General features: G+C 37.6%; 3 protein-coding genes across 3 annotated transcripts in view; 1 reads left to right on the top strand and 2 right to left on the bottom strand.

The window, feature by feature from the left end:
• Positions 1–4,676, top strand: part of doc2a (double C2-like domains, alpha) — a 32,241-nt gene extending 27,565 nt beyond the window's left edge. Inside the window, exons 10-11 of the mRNA XM_016486961.1 lie at positions 1,886–1,982; positions 3,586–4,676. Coding sequence (XP_016342447.1) covers positions 1,886–1,982; positions 3,586–3,722 — 234 coding nt within the window. The 3' untranslated portion in view covers positions 3,723–4,676. The remainder of the gene's footprint in view (positions 1–1,885; positions 1,983–3,585) is intronic.
• A 3,424-nt stretch (positions 4,677–8,100) lies between these two features.
• LOC107689067 (zinc finger protein 836-like) lies at positions 8,101–11,826 on the bottom strand. Its single transcript, XM_016486960.1, has 3 exons — positions 11,815–11,826; positions 11,182–11,469; positions 8,101–9,427 (listed from the first exon to the last, which is right to left on the bottom strand). The coding sequence occupies exons 2-3, from the start codon at positions 11,363–11,365 to the stop codon at positions 8,415–8,417; spliced, it is 1,197 nt and encodes a 398-aa protein (XP_016342446.1). The 5' UTR covers positions 11,366–11,469; positions 11,815–11,826; the 3' UTR covers positions 8,101–8,414.
• Positions 11,827–13,785: 1,959 nt separating this feature from the next.
• The window catches only part of LOC107689100 (uncharacterized), a 3,944-nt gene continuing 962 nt past the window's right edge, over positions 13,786–16,767 (bottom strand). Inside the window, exons 2-3 of the mRNA XM_016487006.1 lie at positions 14,296–15,027; positions 13,786–14,087 (exon numbers count right to left, since the gene is read on the bottom strand). Coding sequence (XP_016342492.1) covers positions 14,020–14,087; positions 14,296–15,027 — 800 coding nt within the window. The 3' untranslated portion in view covers positions 13,786–14,019. The remainder of the gene's footprint in view (positions 14,088–14,295; positions 15,028–16,767) is intronic.

Raw genomic sequence — 16,767 nt, 5'->3', positions numbered from 1 at the left:
AGGGAGGTGCCATAAACAGTTCTCAGAGGTGGAGAGCGAGTAGGAGAAACTGTAAAACAAGAGAGAGAAAAATAAACGGATAGTAGCCAATAATAAGGCTAACAAAAATCTCTGTATGTCCTACGTCTTTCCTCTGATGTGTCTCTGCTTCTCACTCTCTCATTTGTGCCCCCTCTAATCTCTCATTATTTTTCTCACATCATGTATTAAAATAAACGCTCCCAAACAGTTCTTCCTCCCCAGGCAAAATGGCATAAGAACAGACAGGACCCCCACCCACACTCACGTCCCTTCCAGTTACTCTCTCTCTCTCTCTCGCTCTCTCTCTCTCTTCCATTCCTTTCACAAACGCACACATACACATTCTCTCTTTTCCTCAGGATCAAAGCCATATTCTAACTGTGTGTCTTGGGGGAGGGTGGGTAAGAGTTAACAGCAGTACGTAAAGCAAATCAAATTTTTATGGAAGCCTGTGGGACGTCACCGCAAAAGCCGAAAAGCAAACAGCTTGGTACGAATGTGTCTGGAGTCCATTTCGTATGCTTGCGACAGCGGTGCCGCTTGTTTTAATCTCCTGCTCTCCCACTGTCCTGCTCTACCTACGGCCCTCACTTTGTTCTTTCATCTGCCTTTCTCTTTCCAGATATCTGAAGCCAGATGTGAAGAAGAAATCCAAACACAAAACGGCAGTGATTAAAAAGACCCTTAACCCAGAATTCAATGAGGTATGGATGTATTTGACAAACTGCCGGTGCCAGGGAGTGCGGCACACTCATTTCATTACACGTGCACATGTGTGTCGTGCGCCTCACAAGCATCTTGAGTGTTAATGAGATGTCTGGTCCAATATTTCTTTGCGCTGCGTCCTTGCTCACTTCACATTCCCAGAAGACCTCCACCTAAACGCACTTTTGTCTTGCATCACCATGTTGCACATTTCTAATTTCAGTCATGTCCTCCGTTTCTCTTTTTCTCCCTCTCCTCCTTCCCGTCTGTCTCACACTCTCTCTGTCATGTGGGTGGCAGGCGATCGCCAGTAAGGCTAAGTGTTTCCATTCACTCAGAAGTAATACACACCCAGATTGGCCATATAATTACTCCTTGGCTCAGACTGAAGGCTGCTCACTCCAATCTCACACGCCACTATGTGCTTAAAAGCAGGTCTGCCCCCTGCTCCACAGGAGCCCCGCTCAGCAAAACCATGATATCATATCATATCATATCAAAACTGTTCATGAGGGTGCTGAAAATTAATGGGAGGAATAAGAGGCAGGAGCAACAGCACTCCTCAACATATTAAATTTAGAACATGCTCCAGTTTCTTTTTTTATGAACTGTTTGAACATGTGTGGCTGCCTTTGGCTCTGGGGAGAGGGATGGGTAGAAGTCAGAAGAGGAAGGTCCAGTGGTTTCATCCCTGTGATCCCAGCATGATTTAACTCGGATACCCCAGAAAGCAGCCTCTATTTAAAATGTATTGCCTTCTACTGCATAAATGTTTCTTTCCTTTATTCAGGCACATGCCAGGCTTCAGTCAGTGGGTGTGAAAGCCCCAGACGGGAACATCTGTTTGACTGAACTACCAAATGCCATTTGTTTCTGGAAGTTTGTTTTTGAAGCAACTTTCCATGGGGTTTAATATTTTTATTATTCCCCAGGTGGCTTCGGAGCTGTCAGGATGATGCATAGGAGATCTTTCTGTGTTTAAAAATGTCCTTTGAAATGAATGAGGGAAACTCAAAAGTGACAATGAATAAATAACATTTTGGGCTTTGGCCAAAGGGTTGATCAAATGAGAACCTGAGGCACCGTCCTTCAAACTCTGATAATGCAATGAAACTATTGAACTGCTGCAATAATCCATGTCATATTTTACCACCCACAGGAGTTTTTCTATGAGATCTCTCTATCTGAACTGGTCCATAAGACACTGGAGGTCACAGTATGGGACTATGATCTGGGAAGATCTAACGATTTCATAGGTGAGAGCATGCAATTATGATCTGTTTTAATTAGCTGTTTTATGCAACCAACTATGGGGCTGTTTACACACAACATGTTTTTGCGTTGTAATGCGCTGCGTTTCCATTGTTTATCTTTGTACACAGGCACTACAGTCTCGAATCCTTGCCATTTTTTTACTACTTTTTTCTCACGTTTTTTAACGCAAAAGTGCATTCTGTGTGAATGACCCCTAACTGTGCATTATTCCACTAATTGCATGGCTATTCACCAAATAAATATGTATGTGGGCATACAATACTGATACGAATTGAAATTATTTTATCTGTGTTATCTTAAACCTTCAGATAGGAACAAAGCAATCCAATACAATGTACAAATAGCAAAGTGACCGTCAATTTTAAGTAGCAGTCTGACACACAACACTACCATGTATGACAATGGATATTAGGAAATATTTGAATGCTGCAATTGAATCAGAATCACATATTCCAAAGAGTTGCGTAATAATAGAAATTTCCTTGATTGGAAACTTTTGTTGACAATAAATGAACATTTGATTAATCATGCTTAAAAATTAGGCATGATAAAAATTCTTAATTGGGATACATCTAGAAATTAATTGGATTACCCTGCCAAATTAAATGTATTATCTTTATTATATGTGCTTTTGAAGAATAAGGGCTGTACCAACATGGGCTGTGTTTGTAATAGCATACTATCATATCATGCTATTTCTGAAGTATATAGTCTATATACTATGCACAGCATGCTAATTTTCTATATGAAGGGAATACCCCAGATGACCTACGCAGTTGCTAAAATATGCATTATTAAAGAGAGCACTCTGTGTCAAATACTATATCCCACAATGCATTACACTAGATGTAATGAATAGAGCAGAAGTCAAACTTGTTGTCATTTTAACATCTTGTTCTTGATTCATAATTTGATAAGATTAAAGATTAAAAGGCATTTTGAAGCCAAGATTAAAGACATTTTTACAAAAAATCAGCAAGGATGCAACAATGTTAAAATTGTGTCCAATACTAATAAAATTATATTTATTTTCATGTTATGGCTTAAGAATTTCATGCTAAATGGAAATCAATACATTTTAACCTATTATAGTGTAATAAATTACTTGTGCACATTAAGTGCACATTATAATCTAAAGTATGAAATTTAATAGTCACTGAGATTGTGATATTAAATTATTTTTTTATTTTGAAAGATTAAACATGACAGCAAAGGTAATCTAAATGCAAATATAGGGAGAATGAGCATGTAACATTAAATATCTGAAAATAAGCTGACTTATATTTCATAAATGTAAAAAATCTCTATTATCAGCTGATATGGTACTGATAAGACGTGCATCCCATATGATATGCAATATTTTCAAGATAATTACTGCATACCATACATTTGCTGATTTAAACATGCACAACTGTTTGAAATGTTAATGACTGCATAATGTTCTGTTTCATATACCATTTTTAAAGAGGCAGTATTCAGTATATACTATGCAGTAGTCAGTAAGCAGTAGTTTTTCATTCAGAACACAGCTTGATATTAAGACTTATGTAGTTACACAACTCAAAATATACTCTTGAATGGCAGGTGGCGTGTGCCTGAGCTGTCATGTCCAAGGAGATGCACTTCGTCACTGGATGGACTGCTTGAGGAACAAGGGTCAAAGGGTGGAGCGCTGGCACATTCTGACCAATGAGCTGCCTCAGACCACCTGCCATGATTGAGGAAGAATCCTGCCAGGAACGAGGAAATCAGTCATGATAGGTTAATTGATTTGATTGATATGAGGTGGACATGGAGATAATTATATGAGCTAACTAGGGGCCAGGATGTTGGAAGTAAATTACACACTTAGTGCTGTTTAAAAGGGAAGTGGAGGATGGGCCACCAGTTGTCTTCTGACTTGGTGTCACTCAAAGTGAGTCCCCGCCCCTTTCACCCACTTCTCTCACTCTCTCTCTCACGCTCATTGCTGCACGTTTTCTACACATTTTGTAACGTTGAAGTGTATTTTACTCTTATGAAATCTTGTGTAGCACAATTCTCTTTTTTGACTAACTGATTACAATGTATTTCAATGTCCAGTGCTTTCGTAATGCTTGCAGACAGCACATCGTTAACAAAATACGGGGTGCATGTAAACTGCCTGCCATAAATGCATCAAAATGATATACACATGCTATCGCCATGACAACATGGGAATGTCTTTAAGGGCTTGCCCTCTCAATGTTGTCAATCATATTTAAAACGAATACAATTTCATCAGGTGCAGGTTTATGTGTGCTGCTAACAAATAGACTATCAATTTTGTAGCATGATGCAATGTTTACATTTTTTACTTTGCACCAGCTGTGTTTTCCAAGGTCTCAAATTTGGCGGTTTTCAATTTCCAGTTGTTACTTTTCTTTAAAAAGGGGTTTTATGGACATGCTACAATTTGATATCGCATATGTTAATTACTTGATATATTTTTGGAATCAAATGTTTATATGTGCCATATACTAGGACTATCTGGAGTGCGTCTGCATGCGTACGCGTGTGTGTGTCGTCTGGTTGTTTTGTACCAAAAAAGTGCAGTATTCTTGAGGCTTTGTGGTTTACATTTATATGAAGTGATTATGTACAAATTGGAAATACATTTGAAATGCATTGCTCTTTAAAGATGTGCATCATTTCCTTGCATCCTCTTGAAGCAAGCTTAGAAACGTCTTAAAGGGGTCATATGATGTTGCTAAAAAGAACATTATGTTGTCGTGTCCCGGCGCGACGAGACAAAACCAATAAACCCCATTACAAACTAGGCATTTGTTGCATCCAGTGGGGACATAATTACGGATTATAATGACTTATACTGTCTTTTTACACATTGCGCATTGCATTTGTGATCGGAGAAATGACAAACAACAAGTGCTACTCTACACTGCTCAAAACTCACGTTTGAATCATCAGTGGTAAATTCTTTAAATATGAAAACGTACTTACAGTCTGTGAGTAAGATCAACCGGAATTGTAGTCTACTCTCCCAGGATCAGGAAACAGTCCTCCATAAAATGTGCTGCACACATCTGGATATTTGGGTTGAACTGTTCTGGAACAGTGTTGTAAATACAACTTAACTACTGATTTCTCGTTGTGTCCTCTTTTGGAAGGCCAAACAAAGTATTTTTGCTTTCTCAACAAAACACACAGCATCTTCAAAACATGACGGCGGTGTTGGCAGCAACAATAAAGTTACGCCTTCTTTCTTTGCGTGAACATTTGGCGGTATTATGCAAATCTTCCTACACAGTGATGTAGACATGTGGGGGTGTGTTTAAACGAGGCGTTTTAGGAGGGCGTGTACGAGTCTTAACTTTCATAAAGAATATCTCTTTGGGTTTGAGACTTTAGTCTTTGCAACTTTGCAACTTTAGGGATCTATCTTATCTATTCAAGAACAGCTTGTAACACTCCAAAGAGAAAGGAAAACTTGAAATCGCATCATATGACCCCTTTAAGAATTACGATTCGTAATCGCTCCGGCAAGCAGAACATCTATCATGGCACACCACCAACATATAAGCACACTTCATCTGAATGATCACATTTGCAAAGGCTTTATTCTGGGAGTTATTGTGGCGTTGTTCTAGCAATTGTGGATTTGGGTATCTTTACACCAATAAGCAATAAGATACTCTCTAAATGGGATTCCAAACCAAGATAATATTAGCCTTTCCTACTGTGAAAAACCACTGCTCTGATTCTGTGGTTCTTCAAGATGCATCTGGTTGATTATATGTTCAATGAGTAAATGGTAATTAGACAGCCACTTAACAGCACACCACAGTGAGGTAAATGTGTCAGTGTCACTGTATCTGGCCCGGGGCATTGCCACTATCATCATGCACCCCAGCAGTAAACATTTTGGATGTCTCCCTTATCTGACCATAACCATTTCAGGTATTGGAGATGAGTTTGATTATATGTTTTTTACTCGCACAATTTCTATATTATAAGGTATTTTAGATCTTGGCATAACTAAAAATGTCTTTATATAAAGTTTTCATTTATTTATTATAAAAATCCTCATTGAGTTATAAGGTTTTATTAATTTACATGTCATTTTCAGGTCTGCAAATCAAACTTTAAAAATTAGGATAAGTTTTTTTTATTGTTTGTTTATTTGTTTTTCCTTAAGAGAGAATGGGTGTTGAGGGGGTGAATGTAATTAAGAAATATCTTGATTTTTAGTTGTTTTGGCTCATTTTAATGCTTGTTTTGACTTGTTTAAAATAATTTTAAGCCATCTGAGGCCCCCTTAAAAGTTTCCTAAGTCCCCACCTTGTTAAGAAACACTTAGCCTTAAAAGGTATTTTATCTAATAAATGAAGATTATACCTCAAGTCATACTGATGGTAACTTTTTACATACTGATTGTAACTTTTAAAGAGTTAGTTCACATAAATGTCAGCATTCCTAAATTCTTAAATCATTTACTCACCCACAAACCTGTATGATGTTCTTTCTTATATTTAGCAGAATGTCTAAGCTGCTCTCATCCATACAGTGAAAGTGGATGGGTATCAGGGGATGTCAGGCTCCAAAAAAGACGAACGTGATAAAAGGATCATATACATCTCATTTGCTATATTAAAGAACAGTCCAAAACATTCACTGCAAATTTTACCTTACCTTACCACAAAAGAAAGTCAGTCACACAGGTTTGGAACAACATAAGTGTAGGTGAATGATGACAGAATTTCTATTTAAAATCATAATCAGTAAAACAAGCCCTCAAAGCAGTGGTACTCAACCAGTGTTTTCCATAAACTTTTTAGACATTGTTGTAGACAGTGGGGGCCTTAGAGTAAAAAAGTTTGAGAAACACTGCCTTAAAACTTTTGTAATGGATAAAACTTTATCCATATCTCTTACGTGAAAACTTTCAGCAAAAGGGTGAACCTTTTCCCCAGGCTCTGGTTCAACAAATCAGATGACATAGTTAGGAAGTAACTACACTAAACTTGAAATGGTTTGTCTTATTCTAAAATTGCTCAACATCGCCACCTAGTGGGATCTAGTAGAAACCATTTGAATTTAATTTTTTTTTACATTATATAAACCTTAAGCTGTGACACAGGACCACAAAACCAGTCATAAGGATACATTTTTTGCAATTGAGATTTATACATCATCTGAATAAATAAGCTTTCCATTGATGTATGGTTTGTTAGGATAGGACAATATTTGTCCGAGATACAACTATTTGAAAATATGGAATCTGAGGGTGCAAAAAAATCTAAATACTGAGAAAATCACCTTTAAAGTTGTCCAAATGAAGTACTTAGCAATGCATATTACTAATGATAATACATTTTTGATATATTTACCGTAGGAAATTTACAAAATATCTTCATGGAACATGATCTTTACTTAATATCCTAATGATTTTTGGCATAAAAGAAAAATCGATAATTTTGACCCATAAAATGTATTTTTGGCTATTGCTACAAATATACCCGTGCGACTTAAGATGTTGTGGTCCAGGGTCACATATACTGATCACCCTCCTGTATGGTTTAGTTAAACACTGCCTGAAATGTTCAAGTGAACCTGAAGATCTTGATCCACTTGTTCAGATGTTCAAAGTGAAAAATGAAAATGATTTCATTTCAAACTTATGACTTACGACAAACTTGTGTCTTTCTTCTGTGGAATGTAAAGGAAGATATTCTGAAGAATGCTGGTAAACAAACAGCTTCGGTTCACATTGACTTTCATTTTATGGATAAAAAAAAAAACAGTGGAAGTCAATGGGAATGGAAACTGTTTGATTACCAAAAATCTTCAAAATTCTTCTTCTTTATGTTCCACAGAAGAAAGAGCTCGGGTTCTCTATTCCATTCTCGGGTGGACTAGAGTTGGAACAACTTTTTTAGAAGGTTTCATTCAAATATGATGTTTTGCACATTGTTTAATAGGTCTTATAGACCTTCGTCTGCAGATGATAGAGAAAGCCAAAAGAGTAAACACTCTGTCAAATCTCTAATCAAACGATTTAAAATATAACAAAGAGTGAAAAATTTAAGGGGGTCTGAATACTTTCCGTACCCACTGTACTAAAAGCAACAGAAAACAGCTGGCAATACTGGCACTTGTTTGTTGCCTCCTACTGGTGTGATGGCAGGGGACATGACAGGAACATGAAATGAATTTCAACAACATCATCAAACACTATACTCGAAAGGTTTTCTGAGGACATGAAGATCAACATGTGACTTATTATATTGTTCAGCGTCTCTCATTCCTGCCCACAACATGGCACATTTTACATGTCTCTATTATCTAGCACTGCTGATAGTAATCAGGAGCAGGAAAACTGCGACTGCACATGTCACGATCACTAGGGAAACCTTCCCATGAGTCTCTCCTGTAGCTTAAGTTCTGTTTAATTTGGCTGCTGAGGCAGAAACACCATTGCCTCGCCTATTATGAACACGCATGTGATTTCGACAGGTGTAGGCATCCTTAAAGCTACGCGCACACACAGGACAGTCAAACAGACGAAGCTGCAGATGCACGCGGCTGTGGTTCCTCAGAGTCCCGTCGTTGTTGAAGCGTTTCCCACACTGAGCACAAGCATACGGCTTCTCCCCTGTATGAATGAGCATGTGCACCTTTAGCCGTGAATGATGCGGGAATAGTTTTCCACACTGTGGGCATATGTGCGTCCCAGGACCTTTGACTCTTCCTCGTCCCCGTCCTCTTCCCCTACCCTGCCTGAATGCCGCGTGACGTAGGGGGTTGACCGCAACGTTAGCTATACCGAGATGACCGTTGCCGCTAATAGTGTCGTTCCTGACTGATCTTGAGTCTGTGTATTGATGAGCGGTGTTGTAGTTGACATGAGCTACGCCTGATTCAGGACAAGTGGTCTTTAACACATTTTGGCTTATTTTACTGACGGATACTTGCAAGGTTTTAGGCTTTGGCTTCGTACATTTAGCTGATTCTAGATCAGTGCAATTCAATACACTGAACACTTTAGGATCAGACTTGTGGTTAATATCAGTAGTAGATGGTAACTGAGCAGTGCAATGAGGTAATGGACTGTAGACGGATATGTTAGCATTGGTAGACTGTGAATCAAGATTTTCAAAAGGCTCTGTTTTTACACCACAAGGAAATTCGTTTAAAGTGAATGCTTCAAAGTCCTTATCTGTGTGAGCCAGTGTGTTTGGTAACTGGGGACAAGGTATATCGATGTCTGATTCAGTCACCAGAAGAGCATGGTTGGAGAACTCTTCTACTTTCGTGCTGGTGAGCTGTTCATTTTGTACCTGGTTCTGATCCTGATAGATCTCTGTAGCCATTGTTTCAGTTTCAATGCTAGAAGTCCATTTTAGATGTGGTGGTGGTGATGATGGCGCAGGGTTTGAAATGGCTGGATCTGAAAAAGGAGAAAGGTGTGATGAGATCGGGTGAAAAAAAATAGTAACTCTAACTCCTACTTAAGACTGGAATATACTACACAAGTTTTGGCAATATTTTTGTTGCCGAAAGTCAGACTTCACAGAAACTTGTGTAGTGTATGGTGTTCACAGACTCCTTTTTTAAATTTTTTTTATCTTTGATTAAATACAGTCAGAGGATATTAAACAAGATATTTTAAGGCTGGAATACACTACATGACTTAAAATCTGAATAGATTCTAAAACACTAGTCATTATACACTTTATACGACTTTGTAAATATTCATAAAGGAAAACTGGCCATCATACACTAAACTTCCAGACTTTCGAGTTGTTCCAATCACAACAAACTCAGGCAGAAACGTGCGCTTTGTTGCTAGGAGATGCATGAAAAATTAAAACATGTATTCTAAAATCGGCTGAAAATATCAAACATGTTTGATATCCTCCAACTGGATGGAATCATAGTCTGAAGCTAAAAAATCGTCTGTGAGTCTGTGACCATCATACACTACGTGATTTTCTGTGGAATCTGTCAACTCGAAACTGTAAATCGGGGGAAAAGTCATGTAGTGTATTCCAGCCTTTAGGCTGATTTTAGAACACATTGTTTTCCTTTGTTATGTGCCTCCTAGCAACAAGGCAAAAGTTTCTATGTGAGTTTATTGTGTTCGAAAAGACTTGTGTATTAGAAAGTGTATTATGCCCAGTTTTTAAATCGGCAATCTGTTTCTAACCAATTATAAAAGTCAGTGTAGTGTATTAAAGCCTTACAGCCAATGGTTTAGGGTTCAAATATTTTCATAACTGGCCCTTAAAGTAAAACATTTATAGACATGGGTTGGTTTGGGGCTTTAATTACACCCAAATAAATAAGGATTCTATTTTATTATAAGCAGTGAGTGTCCAATTTTATAGGAGATTCCTATAAAATTCCTGTATTCCTGTAGCTATAAACATAAAGCATGGCCTAAAAGTAACATATTGGCTACCTAGGAGAATCCTGAAAAGTGGCATAGACATAGGTCTGTATGTAATATTCCCTGTTCCCTACATGAAATATCTTAAACATTACAAACATTTAAACATGTAAATGATAATTTTTTTAAAGGATAAATTGGACCAGACCGTGAAGGAACAAGTGACCGACATTCATGGAAACTCAATACTGTTTAAGTAAAAGTAAAATTGTTTTGGTTTGTTTCTCATTTTAATCAGTACATCATTTTCATACTTTCCTTTGTGTTAATTCATAGTTTTGAAGACTTTACTGTTATTCTGACAAAGGAAATAGTAATAAAAAAAGAGTGAGAAGGTGTGTCTAATCTGATCATTTATACAGACTGTGTATCAAATTGATGTACGTGATTAATTTGACATGAGTTACTGGTTTATAAATATTACTTTTTAAACATTACAAAATATAATAAACATTATCTATATTAAATATTTGTTTATTAGTTTATAATCCTATATACATGTAGAACTTCCCTTACAACAAATTAAATACCTGCCTGTAAAACTATAATACATTTATCTCCTACAAAAAGCTTTTAGAGTTTTTCTGCCATTGTGTTTAACTTTTTCATAACAGAGGTGGCTGTATTTTTACTGTTATAACCATGTTATTTCGGCGGAAACCATGGTTTCCACGGTAATATGCGTAAATAACGGCTGTAAATTACGTCTGACTTCGGCAGAACGCATTATTTTCTATTAAGGGTCGATGTACCGTTTGACTCGACGATTTTCTCGATCTCCTTCAGTCTCTTCTTCAGATACTCGTTGTCCTTCTGCACGCTGTCCAGCTCTTTTTCATACTGCAGGACAGTCCCGCCGATCATGTCCATGATTTCATTGAGCGTCGCCATTAAGCGCTCCGTCAGAAACGTGTTGATGACCTGCAACTTTGTCATTTTGCTGTTAGCTCGCAGTAAATGCAGTTATTTTATATTCGTCGTACAGTAAGGCAGAATGTAAACACTCGTCCCTGTGCGGTCATATGACCATGTATATGTTCCTCTAACAGGGTTGCCAGGTTTTCACAACAAAACCCCTCCCAATTGCTACTTAAAACTAACCCAATCGCATTCCTAGGGGTAAAATACACGGTTGTTCTTTTTTTGTGGCGGGGTTCCCCTGGTAAAATGCGCATTCCAGGGGCTAAATACCACGTTTTGGGGTCGCTTCAAACCGCGGACATGAAAAACAACCCGCGGCAACAGTGTTAAAGTAGACCAATTATCCAATTATTCGGCGGTAAAACCGGGGACCTGGCAACACTGCTCTTTAACCACAGAAATAAACCGATTCAGCGCCTACCAAAGGAGAGGAGTGGATTAGAAGGTAAGGAAAGAACTATCACTTCTTCTTCTTCTGTTGATTTATTGGCCGGTTGCAAACCAACTAGACAGTATGGAGGACCAAACCTGCAGAAATTAAAATTATAAGATAAGTAAATAAAACTTAAAAAGAATAAAAATAAATGTAAAAATAAATACAGAAAATAATACATATAGGAAAAAGGTCATAAAATAAATTCAAGATTAAATTTTATTACAAATGAACTATATTTGTTTTTATCAAGTAATTTATTTCTTTATTTTCCTGTTATTTATTTATTTATTATTTCTGCAGGTTTGGTCCTCCATAAGACAGGTGCATTATAACACCACAGTCATTATCGCCTTTATTGTTCTACCAGTTTCAGACCCAATATTTAAAAATACAGCACAAAGTGAATTTTGTAATTCCAGAAGCTTATAATTCTCTTACAAGTTTAATTCCTTCCTTCCTTGTCCATATTTGGCACATCTAATTAATGTTTCTTTTTCTAATAAATATTACATAGACCTGTATTGTGTTTGCTTATAGTGTGAAGTGTGGCATTTAGTTATACTTAATTTTGTAAATATAATATATTCCTTCCTATTTACGTTATGACTAATTTTAATTAGCTTTGTTACTTTGTATTCTATGCAAATGTCTGCCTGTCTGACACATGTCCCAGTACTTCTTTGTACTTCCCAGTTGTGTGAAAACAACATGATTCTGTTAGTCATAATGAGACTTTCTCATAATTATGACTTAACATTTCACATCGAGAGAAATTCTCATAATAGCTTAGTATAATTATGAATTATGATGACTTATCCATATGTCTCATAATTCAGTTAACCCTCATGTGGTGTTCGGGTCCTTTTTGCTCTGAAAAAAATTTATTTTTCCTGAAAATACTAGTTAATGTTATCGCATTGGACTGAAATTTTGTGACTTCGTTCACAAAGGGTACAACTACTTCTAAAAAAAATTTCTGATCATTTTCATACTTTTCTGGGGGAGATTTTTCACCTTGATAGCATACGCTGTTTGCGTTCAGTGGATATTCTCCAAAATGGCACCAGGGTGACGTGGAGCAGACAAATTGTTGAATAAAGTCGTTATTTGTTTTCTTTGCGTACAAAATGTATTCTCATAGCTTCGTAATATTCCTTTTTGGTCCTTTTTGCTCTGTAACCTCGTTAGTGTGATAGGGTTCTGAACACAACACAAGGGTTAATGTTGTAAGTACCGGTATATATAATTATGACTTAGTATAATCTCATAATGAGAAACTTTCTCATAACAACTTCACATCTCATAATAAGAAACTAAGTCATTATTACGAGAAAGTTTCTCATTATGACTTACAGAATCTTTTTTTTTTTTTAACTCAACTCTGGGCAGAAAGGGGCAAAAATACAATGCTTGAGCTTTGTTTACACCTACATAAACCTCCTTTATTCATGTTCCTATGTCTATAAATACAAGATTTTTAAGTTGAACAACTAACACAAAATTTTTTAGGTGGCTCACACTGAAACAACAACAAACAAAATTCTCAACATGCTGTTAAACCAGGATTCATTTATTGCAAAAATGAGTATAAAAGACAAATCAAGTTCAAAACATTTTACATTTCAGGGGTGGTAAAATATTCTGTAAATGTCTGTAAAATGATTAAATCTCTTTTGTATTACAGTTTTCTTTGATATTATTCATGCCCTAGCTAGTATGTACATCCTGTTATTTTTTTAGACAATACGATGATGAAGTTACTTACAAGCTAAAGATTGTGACGTTTTTTCCAAACAGTACGATTCTATAAAAGTGACATGTGGCCAAGTATGGTGACCCATTTCGGAATTAGTGCTCTGCATTTATCCCATCCAAAGTGCACACACACAGCAGTGAACACTTGCTCAAGGGCACCTCAGTCGTGGTATTGAAGGTGGGAGAGAGCGCTGTACATTCCCTCCCCCCACCGACAATCCCTGCCGGTACGAGACGCGAACCTACAACCTTTGGGTTACGAGTCCGACTCTCTAACCATTAGGCCACAACTTCCCCCCATTCGTCTGTAACCATAATCAAAAAGCTTGGATGATTATTGTGTGCATAAATTTCTGACTGCCCTATCTCAACCCACTCTGTATGATGTAGATTTTTCAATTCGTTTGAAAACACTCAAAGGTTGGCCATGATGCACAAAAGCCAGTGTCCACACTGACCGAAAGTGGTTTAGTGGTTTTCACACAGTCTTTCTCGTAATCTCTTTCATTCGTCTCTTCTTAGCACTGCCAAAGATTAGCGCATTTCCTGCAGGAATAACACAAAGATAATGTCTGGCTTTCCTCATATTTATCTTATTATTTAAGCACCATAAAAGTAGTTGAACAGAAAATACTGTACAACAGCATATATATATATATATATATATATATATACACATACAGTTGAACAGAAAAGACTGTACATATATGCGCATATATAAAATCAGATGACAAATTATAACGTCAACATTTACCATGTTTCATCCGAAGGTGCTTTAGAAGAGCCGACGTTGTGTATTCTTTGCGACCACGAGATATGACGGCCCTACACATAAGGCACACTGCTTTGCTACAGTCTCCCTCTTTTAGAGAGAAATACTTCCACACAGGGCTTGATTTTGCTATTGTCCTCTTTTGCATTTCACAGCATTTACTGCTACAGTAAGCCCTGTTTGTACATAATATGTTGTGATATGAAACGTGATTGGCATCATGAGATGAGCTGTTATGCTGAGATACTGTGGCAGGAGCTTCGCTGTCAGCGTATGTTGGCTGGTTTGGGTGCTGTGCTCTGTAGATATCCGATGTCCCTAAAGGCAAATCTGGGCTGTGTGGCGACCAGCTCTGATATGCATCTTCAGTGCTTCCCACTGCATCGCCTGAACACAAGCTGGAGTTCATGAATTCAACTTTGATTTTAGATGAGAAATGACAGTTTGTCATTTCATCCTCAATAGGATTTGTGTTGGTGTGATCAGCGCACATGTGTGAGCCCTCGTCATAGGTGGCTTTTGATGGCAAAGCTACGGATTGCCTGTAAACATCGACAGAGTATTCGGGCTTTTCCGGTTTTATGAACGGGTGTTGTTCACCGATCCTCTGGCTTTGGTCCTGCTGGATCTCTTCAACGGGTTCTAGCTCCTCATTCTGGCTGCAGATCCATCCGGGCTGCCCAGGAGAGAAGGGCTGATAAGACTGCACAGGAGCTGAGAAAAAAAACATAACATTTTCTTCATGCAGATAAAAAGATATAGTAGAACTGAAAATCCATGTGAATCTGTAATGTTCCCTACAGCTACAATATGGATATAGTATTGAACATTCCTTGATGACATTAGACTTGAAGACGCATAGCTTTTGTTCCTCTGTGTAGTTTATTAATAAAACACAAAGCTAGAACAGAATGTATTAAAGGGCTCCTCCTCACTTTTTTAATATAAGAACCAACAGTCTTAGTCGTGATGAAACAGAGGTAGCAACAGATATTTTCTTCCGTATTGTGATGTACATTCGAGTGAAACAAATTATCGAAAAAGAAAAATTCTAAGGCAGGGACTGAATTCTATTCATTGGCTGTTGATTGGATTTTGAGATGTGTGCATTGTACTCTATAATGCAAGCAGGTGAATTCTAGCTTGCAGTGGGATGGTTTAAGTGGACTAAATGGTTGGGGAAGACATGCAGGGCCGTTTCTAGGCATAGGCGAGCTAGGCGGTCGCCTAGGGCGCCACCAGCTGAAGGGGCGCCAATGAGTGCACGTACTGGCACTTTTAGCAGGGTTGTGATAAAGAGTGGCACGGATATATATATATATATATATATATATATATATATAATTTGGGGGGAGGGGCAATAGAGATTTCGCCTAATGCGTCAAATTGGCTAGAAACGGCCCTGAAGACATGCATAAGTCTCCAGAGAAAAGTAATTACACCAGAAGAACGATTTATGATATTTTGATTATTATGAGGTCAAAAAAACTAAACAAAACACATATGCATAGATTAATGGCTCACAATAAGATCAATAATACGTTAAATAGATGTTAGAATATAGATGGGGTGGATTTTCATTTCAAATCATGTTTTAACGTCACAGCAGTGAACCATCATTTGCTACTAGTTGTTGTGAAAATTATATTCTGGAAAGCATTTTGTTTGGACAAAAATTGGACATGCCCACGAGTGCATGATATGAGTCAATAATATTTTTGGTCCTTTTTCCCGAAAGAGACTGTAAAAATGCGTAACGTATATTTAATAAAAGTTTTGTCAACTTTTAAGAGTAGACTACACTAGATAACACTGGATTACACTGAATTAAAAGCCACAAAACAAAAATTGTATTTAATGGATTGCTTAACTCGTGCAATAAATTTTTTCATAATATTTTTAATGTCTGTGTCGATTCCCACATCCTCGAACACCATGTAATCAAGAATAGATACATTTATGAATGACCTCGTGGTCATGGACTCGTGACCACAACCAAAACACACGGAAAAAATTAAAGGGGTCATATGATGCTTTTTTAAAGATCATTATTTTGTGTATTTGGTGTAACAGAATATGTTGACATGCTTTAATGTTCAAAAAACACATTATTTTTCAAATACTGTACATTATTGTAGGTCCTCTATGCCCCGCCTCTCTCAAACGCTTCGTTTTCTACAAAGTCCCTCCTTCCGACAAGCGCAGTCTGCTCTGATTGGCCAGCTGACCCAGTGCATTGTGATTGGCCGAACACCGCAAGCACTCGTCGGAAATGTAATGCCCCTTACCATAATCGCGAGCTTCATCTTTCAAAATAAATGTAAAGACAGAGCCCGAAAGGGGAACAGAGTCGTTCGACAGACACAGGTATGAAGCTGGTATGTGTGCAGTACACAAGCCACGGTTAAGACAGCTGACTCCACTGTGATGTGACCCCCTCTCTCTCTCTCTCAC

Source organism: Sinocyclocheilus anshuiensis, unplaced genomic scaffold (genome assembly GCF_001515605.1).
Source record: "Sinocyclocheilus anshuiensis isolate Anshui unplaced genomic scaffold, SAMN03320099.WGS_v1.1 scaffold653, whole genome shotgun sequence".
Classification (NCBI taxonomy): domain Eukaryota; kingdom Metazoa; phylum Chordata; class Actinopteri; order Cypriniformes; family Cyprinidae; genus Sinocyclocheilus; species Sinocyclocheilus anshuiensis.
Note: the sequence above shows the minus strand (reverse complement) of the source record. Positions and strands in the feature narration are given on the sequence as shown.